The following is an 8562-nucleotide window of genomic DNA, read 5'->3' on the forward strand; positions in this document are numbered from 1 at the left end:
ATGTTGTCGAACCGAAAACTCAAACTATCGCGCCGATACCTCATGTGCTCAAAGTCATTGATGCGAAGTATGATTTTTTAAAACATTACTACGCTGGGTTTGCCATAGAGAATGTTGTGGTAAGTAGTAATATTGTGATTTAAAACTGTAGAAATGATTATTTTATAATAGTAAACTAGATAAAATAAATTTTCTTGTAGTATAACAATCAATAATATTACTAAAATTATTGAATATGTGCATAAAACTTACAATTATTTCAGCCCGCATATGCTGGGATTCAAGAAGAACCATTCGATCCTGCACTCGCTGCTTTAATAGCTCTTTTAGTTGTTCTACTCGTAGGTGCGGTTACTGTTACAGTCGTTTGTTGCTGTCTACGCCATTGGTAAGACTACCAAGATTTCAGACATGTTCTTATCTTATTCATTCATTCAATATATCTACATCAATGATACTTCAGGGTGATAACTGTGCCAAATGATATACGTAAGAAGGATGGCCTAATTAAGAAACAGATCATTGACGAATTGAACACAACGGAGAATCCTCTATGGATCGAGCAGTAAGTCTTATTTCTCGCGCATGTATAACCTTACGTATGTGATATATGATAAAGTATTGTTCTTGATTATAGAAAATTGAAACTCTACGAGGAGCAAGAGTTAACGATGCAAGTGTTCAGCGAGCCCGAGGGCGGTCTCGGCGGCGAAAGACGCGGCAGTGGCGTAAGCGTTGGCATGGGTGATACATCCCAAGATAACACTTACGCAACCATTCAACATCCATTGCCTACGAACAGGCATCGTCCGACCACGCCGGATTACACGACGCTTCCAGGAAATCATAATGTAAGTCGAGTAATGCTAATGGATATTATAAGACAGTAAAGCCTTATTATACTGACAGACTTAACTCTGATTAGTGATTCTCTCTTTGAGATCATAGTTTTAACTGTAATGGAGTGTTCTGAAAATTACGATAATCAATATCAGTTGCACGATATTGGAATTAAGTAATGAATTACACGACTTGAAAGTAACGAAAAGGATGTATGCATTATATACAAATAAATAGAATATTTGGCCTAGTTCTTTTTGCTTTAAGAATTAATACATAAAAAAAAATTGTAATCGTTAATAATGCATAATAGATGTGTAGTGCAATTAGTCTCCTTGATTCTTATAGAAATTTAATAAACTGAAGGTAGTGATTAATTCTTTTTTTTTTAAAGTATTAAAAGCGTCATTATTCATTATTATGCTTTTAATACTCGAAGTAAATAATTTCCAGTATTAAATTGTATTTCTGTAAAGACTGTAAAGCATAATTCTTAAAACATAATTCTTAAACGCAATTTGTTTTTATACTTCAGTTATACGAATCGGCAATGGGTTTTCAAGGATCAACGTTTCAGCCTTCCCCGAACGTGATGCCGCAACTGACGGTCGACCGCGACGGTCAGCCCCAGTTCGTTTCGGGGCTAATATAAATCAGCTCTGATACACGGGCACACTCAGCCCATCCTCTCCTCCTCCCCTTCTATCTTTAAATAAGCTCCGTCGCCGTACGTTGTACCTCTTTGTCCGCGGCTCTTTTTCATTGCACGCGCCTCTTCGGAGCGTACTTCGGGCGACTCGCATGCACACACCTCTTTGACAATAACCGAGTTAAATATTGGTCGGGTTTGTCTTGCGAGTAGACGCGTGTACGAGAAGAGCGACATGACGATATGACATGAAACACGAGACACAACATTCGCGAGATCCGCCCTTTCTTGCGTGACTTTTGCCATTTTCAGTTCAGACTCTTCCGCGAGAGCTTGCGAAAGGACTCATGATGAAGAGTGACGACGAACGACACAGTCAATATTACTGGAGTAATTAATCCCTGTAGCTGGTGTGTGCATGTATATATGTGTGCGTTGCCAACCTGGAGTCCCGTCTGACTTTATCGTTAGAACTACTTTTTAGAAGAATCAAAAAAAAAGCAAAAGAAAAGAAAGAGAGAAGAATATAAGCTAGGTAAAATAGATACTGTGTGTGAGATAACTCGACACGACCGAAGCTTGGCACGACAGATATATGTATATAAGTGAATGTGTAGATTCCGTCCAGCCCAGTTTTTGTATTATTTTTCTCGTTAGTTTAATATTTATGCGTTTCCGAGGTACGTACGTGCGTTCGAAATACGAACGCATCTTATACGTTTTACAACGATCACTGCCACGTTTCTGGCATCTAAGCGATGCGGATTGCTGTATTTGGTGAACGAACAATTACGCCATTGTTGCTATTCGCACAACGGAACGTTTATAATCAAGATAGTGCGTATAATTTCTAAGTTAGTACTGTTAATTTCGTGTTAGTATATTTATTTAAGATAGAATATTAAATGACTGATATTTTTTCTTCTTTCCAAGTAAACTGTGATTTGATTGCGCCCAAGTATGAGTGTGATGATTTAACTCGTAATGATTTTGCACGAGTCACTGGCGGTGGGCGGACATAGTCATATCATAGTTAGATGAAGTAATGACGCTCGCAGCGAATTCCAGTGTCATTACGGCGAAATAATCTTGCCTTCGAAAACCATGTCGACTTTACACTTTAATAGCGACTTCACAAACCGTCCTCGGCTGAGAACAGAAATCGTGACCTTCGGGAATTCCCTGCGGATGCCACTTTCCGTAAAAAAAAACGTATCGCAATTACTCGATAACAGTAACTTAACTTACGATCGAGTTATTTCTAAGAACATTTAATGTAAAACTATTATCGGTATCATGATATTACTAGATGGTTATGAATATTCCAGTTAGCAAAAGTATCTGTTTTATTAATTACAAATTTATTGTAATATTGTAACATATTTTATGTAAGTCATTAATAAAAAATATTCATACACCAGATCTTGAGTTAATGATCTGTAAAATACATTTAAGATCAACTGCTTTTCTTTACTTTTATCTTAATTGACATTATTCAAACGATTCAACTTGTAGGATTTCTAGGATAGTTTTCAGTTTGTTCTTTTACTTCCTCAAGATTGCTTTCAGAGCCAAGTTGCTGAAAGTTTTTGTTCTTTGATTTTGGTGTAAAATCTAATATCCGAAATAGTGATTCTGGCTGGTCGAGCCATAATTTGTATCCTTTTTTTGTAGGATATCTCTTACTATTCATGCAAGTTAAACACGTCCATTTGACACCCTTTATGGGTTTTGATACTAATCTAACTCTTGCTGTCTCTCCAGATATGAGTGGACTTTGACAACATTTACATACAGTTCTTTTCAAATTTGGTTCCCTAAAATAACGAATCGTTAACAATTCCTGTAAATAATTCTTTATAATAAATTATCTAGAAACTTACATGCGCAATACTGCCTTCTTAGCACAAGCGAACATATGGTTACCAAAGTAAGATGCCATAACTCGATTCTTTAATGCCATTAGATGACTAGCCTGCAAGAAAATATTAAATAAATCACAATAACATATTGTTTCTATATTACTTTATCAAGTAAAAATAATCATAATGGTAAATATCGCTTATTGATGGATGATAAATTTCAAATTATTCATACCTGATATAAATAATTCATTCTTTGAAAAACGTCTTTGTGCTGACAAATTTGATTCTTTTCTATAAACATGTATATATGTTACAATAAATGTATATATATTTAGAAATATTTTAATAATATTTAACTCACTCATTATAAAATTTATTACTTATTGCTTCAACTTAAATCGATAATCAGCAGCCTGACAATTTATATTGTTGAACAATAACGTATTATTGAACAATTCAATGTGTTAGTAATCAATTCCTCAATAACAGTTTCACACTTTTAAGGTTAGGTTGAATCGGTTGGGTTAAGTTAGATTACTTCCGTGCGAAGATTATTTGCAGCAAATGACAGCTCCTTCTCATTTTAATGATATCTGTCTCGTTGAAATAAATTTTTTGGAGATTAAACAAATACGAAGGCCAAAGTAAATGATAACAAATAACAATTTTATTTTTCTCATCTTTTATTATTAAACTTTTCAATTAAAAAATTCTTTGTTAAAAAATATATATATAAATCCGTAAGAACTATCTAGTTTCATTTTCAATTCTAACATTTCGTTTGTCACATGATAATTATATATAAAAAAAAATTATATCTAGCCAAGTAATATTAGAATACAAACATTATCCTGCACACTTTATACCAACAATATATAAACATGTGTATTTATTTTAAGAATTGAATTAAACATAAATTTATTTAAATAATTTAATTTATTTTCCAATCAATATTTTAATCATTTTTATTACGCTGTCGTAATGTACTAAACAAGCATATCTTCTAACAACGCAAATAATAGATACATCTTTTCTTTTTTACATTGTTGAAAAATAGAAAAGCGGAAAATATATATGGAGATTATCTCCTCAATACTTTTGTAATTTGTTTTGAGTAATTTGATTTTTGCACTGATGCGTTATTTATAAACGCTCCTTTTCCATTTAGAATTTCTGAATGTAAAACTGATTCTAGACTTTTGAATACAGGCGTTGTGATACCCTTGATGATATTTTTCTGGCTTGCATTGGAAGAGTCCGATTCTCTGGATTTAGTCTTACATTTCCATGTCAAGTTCGGCGTAAATTCAACTTCCATATCAAGCATCTCTTCAGTATCAAAAGCACAGTCATTTATGGGATTCTGATTATCGTTTCTAAAAGAAAAGAAAAATATCATGAGTAACTATATTTGATTAATGTTCGTTTCTACTGATGTAGACCAACTTCAATTTTAATTTCATTTACTTTTTGTTTTTCTAATTCTAAGAATTAGGAAAAGATAAAGAATAAATTAAACCGAGATAACAATTAATCTACATTGATAGAAATAAATTATATCTACGGAATTGTTCACAGCGTAGTAAATAACGATTTTATCTTTTTTATTATTTTATAAAATTTTTCAATTAAAAAACTTTTTGTTAGAAAAAAATATGTATAAAAAACCATAAGGATCCGTTATTAATTTTAATATTTCGTTTGTTATAATTATTAAAAAATTATAGTAAGTAACTTAGAACACATATTATAATTTAATCTGCGTTCGATTTAAACCCTTTTGTTTCTATCCTTTCATATAATAAATCCTAAAGATAAAATGATGATTATAAACACTTAAAACTTGAGTGATTAAATCAAACGTTGCTTCTGTAATATGATATTCTATATATAAAATTGCAAATGTAGAAAAAATCTCAGGGATCTAAAACTTATTCAAATTATAATATATAATATATAAGATGTAAGCAAAAATATAGTACCGTAAATGATTCTCTTGTCCATCATTACTCTCGTCATAATGATAGCCATATTCTGCTAGAACAATGTCCAAATTGTCGCACTGCTCTTTTAAATCTTTGTACATCTCTTGCGACTCTTTCAGTAATTGATCCGTCTTATCCAAAGATGGTTCCAATTTTGATTGAAGTTTTTCCATCTCAACCTGTGATTAATTGCACAATACATATAATCAAATACTCACTTCACAATTTCTTCATAATTAATACACTACTCATAGTACATGATATCTTATTTCGTACAGTAAGGATATAATTCAGACTGCATTTCAAAATTCATTGCCAATGCTATAAATCAGTAATAGGTAATATGAACTATGCTAGCAGAATTTTGGAACACATTCGTGGAATGATTACTTAGCAATATAACCAATGATGTTTGAATGAGTAGGAACTATGATAGGAGTATGTTGGAGCATGTACGCACAGTGACTGACGCAAATAAACCTTAAGATATAGATTTTATCATTGCAAAATAATAAAAAAATTATTAAATGATTACAGATTATTTTAAACCATATTTAAAAGTAATACAACAAATTTTTTTAATAAGTTTACCATTTGGATTATAAGTTATTTCAAAATAAGAAATAGTATTTTTTTAAATCATGCTCTAATAAAAATATATGGAAATGTATTATAAAATAAAAAAAAATTTGACAAAAGTTTGTCAAATTTTTTAATAAGTATTTTATGTATTAAGATAATTTATATTAAAGTAAATTACATCTAACTTCTGCATCCAATAAATAAATAAAACATTTACTCTAAATTTTTATAACTAATAAACGATGAAACTTTGCAGTTACGTTATTTTGAATTAAAGTACTTATACAAAAATCTCTAAATGTTTTTAAATTTTAGCTTAACAATAAAATAATAACAAATAAATAAACAAACTAATGTGTTATTCAAAACTAATGTGTTATTAAAAAATGTGTTATTTAATAAAATGTTATAAATACTTTTATATGTATATAGTTTGTTTAAAGGAAAAATATTAATTAATATATGTGTTTATCAAATATCATTAAATAGAAAACACTCAATCTTCCATTGTCCAATCGGGTCTTTAAAAAGATGAATATTTAATTTTGAATCATTCTGCTTCAAAATTCGGACTCATATAAAAAAAAAATTAAAAAATGTTTCGGATTATATGATTTTAAATCGTATTCTTGAATGTTGAAAGAGTACACAAATTTTTCAAACTTTTTAGATTCAAAAAATCTTTTGAAAAACATAATCAGGCACTAATCCGGTTAAGGAATAGGAAAACATTAAAAGAAATGTTGAATCACATAGGAAATGGTTTAATAATTTAATGATCACATAGGAGGAGATCCGAGATATTATATTAACCGAACAGTATTTACGCCAATATTCCGTATAGACTCCCACAACCCCTCCAGGTAGACATTAGTCTCAATCGTACGCTCTGCGTAGCCACCGATGAGAAGTTGCGGAGTTTTCCAGGTGTCAGAAAGTCTCTCGATGCCTTCATCGATATTGCGTGTTTTGCCTCGCAATCTGTCGAAATAATTTGAGCATGACGCAAATGTACTCTTCTCCATCCTTTGTTACCGGCTATACACTAATGACTGCCAATGACTGAAAAATGGCTGAGTTTTTGTTTGTTGTTGTTTACAACTGAACCAAATTGAATTTTCTTTAGTTTCTCTTTTCATTTCTCTTTTTTCTTTCTCCAACCAGAAAGGAACCTGAGAGAAGACATGAAGACCTTTTTTCTTGTAACCATAAAATACTGCTGCGCACTACTGCCCTCTGAAAAAGTGGATGTAGACTATATAGCAACATCCACTTTTCTGCACTGATACATACATCCATTTTTCAAGACTGATAAATCGATATTTGATTCATCACCGACGAGATACTATTACCCAGCAAATGAGAATGGATTAAAATGGATTAAAATTGTTTTAATGCGTACTTTAAATCCATGAAAATAGATTGAATGGATTGAAATGGATTGGAACCGAGCTGACACTAGTTTAATATTCGAAAAAAAAAACATTCATGTTTAAGGGTTACAAATTTTATTCCTAAGACATTTATAATAATCATACTTTAAATTAACCACTTCAAATTGGTATTAAAAAACGCTCTTAGTGAAATTTGAGAACCCGAGACTTACCTCTCTGAGACTTACCTCTCTGAGAACTTCTGGACTTATGAGTCTTCTTCTATGTTACCCGTTATACCACTTCTTCAATTGGTAAATGTGTTATACATTCTCTACTTCAATTACAACCAGCTGAAGTATGCACGAAATTATATAGATAATAAAAATATCATTTAATAGATATAATAAAATATAAATAATTTACATTACTATGAGATAACATTGGATAAGTCGGATAATCTAGTCTCGCTTGGCCAATGTCGCGCGCCGTGATTAGCCTAATATTCGGGCTGTGTTCAACTTGGTTTGCGAGTGTTCACATCGATCATACATTTTACTTCTAATCAGAGAAAAACTGAAGAACATAGCTCAATTATTTTTACGTTACAACTTTTTTGAACTTAGTTGGATTAAAACGAAAAATTTCCGACTTATAATTTTGAATAATTTAAATAGCATTTATGTTCCATTTTTAAATTAAAAATATTTTTTATTCAATTATATTGAAAAATTGCATTTTATGTTTAGAATATTGAATTGAGCAGTATTCACCCCAATCAGAAATGATAATGAAATCGACGTCATCATTATCATTTCTGACTGGGACGTTGCACAGAAATTGCTGATATTATTTTTGAATTTAACTGAATTAAAAAAACTGTACTTTCTGTTCACAATTTTGAACAATGACAGAAAATGCTAATATTATTTTCAGATTGAAAGGCATAGAGATATGCTCTATGCAATTCTATAAATGAATAAAAATGCATTCAGAATTAAAAAGGATTCATTTTAACATTCATAAATTCGTATTTCTGAAAATCTGAATCCATTTAATTCTATTTCAATCCATTCTCATCTGGATATAATATATTGCGCGTATATTTGGAATTTTATATTACAGTATCAATAATTCTTATTGATAAACAGTTATGAAATTAGAATATTTCAGATTTTTATTATGCATACTGAGGCCTACTCCTAACAAATACGATATATGAAAATCATATAATATATTTATATAATGTATATATATAATGTATATAT

General features: G+C 30.7%; 3 protein-coding genes across 3 annotated transcripts in view; 1 reads left to right on the forward strand and 2 right to left on the reverse strand.

The window, feature by feature from the left end:
• LOC108687571 (cadherin-87A-like) overlaps positions 1 to 36 on the forward strand; it is a 279899-nt gene extending 279863 nt beyond the window's left edge. Inside the window, exon 25 of the mRNA XM_018193424.1 lies at positions 2 to 36. The gene's annotated coding sequence lies outside the window, so the exon portion shown is untranslated. The remainder of the gene's footprint in view (position 1) is intronic.
• A 2922-nt stretch (positions 37 to 2958) lies between these two features.
• On the reverse strand, positions 2959 to 3868 carry LOC108687570 (ribonuclease P protein subunit p21). The gene is made up of 4 exons (XM_018193423.1): positions 3716 to 3868; positions 3587 to 3645; positions 3373 to 3464; positions 2959 to 3306 (listed from the first exon to the last, which is right to left on the reverse strand). The coding sequence occupies exons 1-4, from the start codon at positions 3717 to 3719 to the stop codon at positions 2994 to 2996; spliced, it is 468 nt and encodes a 155-aa protein (XP_018048912.1). The 5' UTR covers positions 3720 to 3868; the 3' UTR covers positions 2959 to 2993.
• Positions 3869 to 4435: 567 nt separating this feature from the next.
• LOC108687569 lies at positions 4436 to 7074 on the reverse strand. The gene is made up of 3 exons (XM_018193422.1): positions 6749 to 7074; positions 5337 to 5518; positions 4436 to 4730 (listed from the first exon to the last, which is right to left on the reverse strand). Exons 1-3 carry the CDS (start codon positions 6944 to 6946, stop codon positions 4436 to 4438), a joined length of 675 nt encoding a protein of 224 aa, XP_018048911.1. The 5' UTR covers positions 6947 to 7074.
• Between the last annotated feature and the right edge of the window lie 1488 nt (positions 7075 to 8562).

This window comes from Atta colombica, unplaced genomic scaffold (assembly GCF_001594045.1).
Source record: "Atta colombica isolate Treedump-2 unplaced genomic scaffold, Acol1.0 scaffold208, whole genome shotgun sequence".
NCBI classification, from domain to species: Eukaryota; Metazoa; Arthropoda; class Insecta; order Hymenoptera; family Formicidae; genus Atta; species Atta colombica.

Excerpts from the sequence above, each read along its gene's own strand:
- LOC108687570 (XM_018193423.1), bottom strand. Across the intron at positions 3,465-3,586 it reads GAATGAATTATTTATATCAG|GCTAGTCATCTAATGGCATT; the intron begins GTATGAATAATT and ends ATTTTCTTGCAG. Across the intron at positions 3,307-3,372 it reads AAGAAGGCAGTATTGCGCAT|GGAACCAAATTTGAAAAGAA; the intron begins GTAAGTTTCTAG and ends TCGTTATTTTAG.
- LOC108687569 (XM_018193422.1), bottom strand. The coding sequence starts at position 6,946 with ATGGAGAAGAGTACATTTGCGTCATGCTCAAATTATTTCGACAGATTG. Across the intron at positions 5,519-6,748 it reads AGTCTATACGGAATATTGGC|GTTGAGATGGAAAAACTTCA; the intron begins GTAAATACTGTT and ends AATTAATCACAG. Across the intron at positions 4,731-5,336 it reads GGACAAGAGAATCATTTACG|AAACGATAATCAGAATCCCA; the intron begins GTACTATATTTT and ends CTTTTCTTTTAG.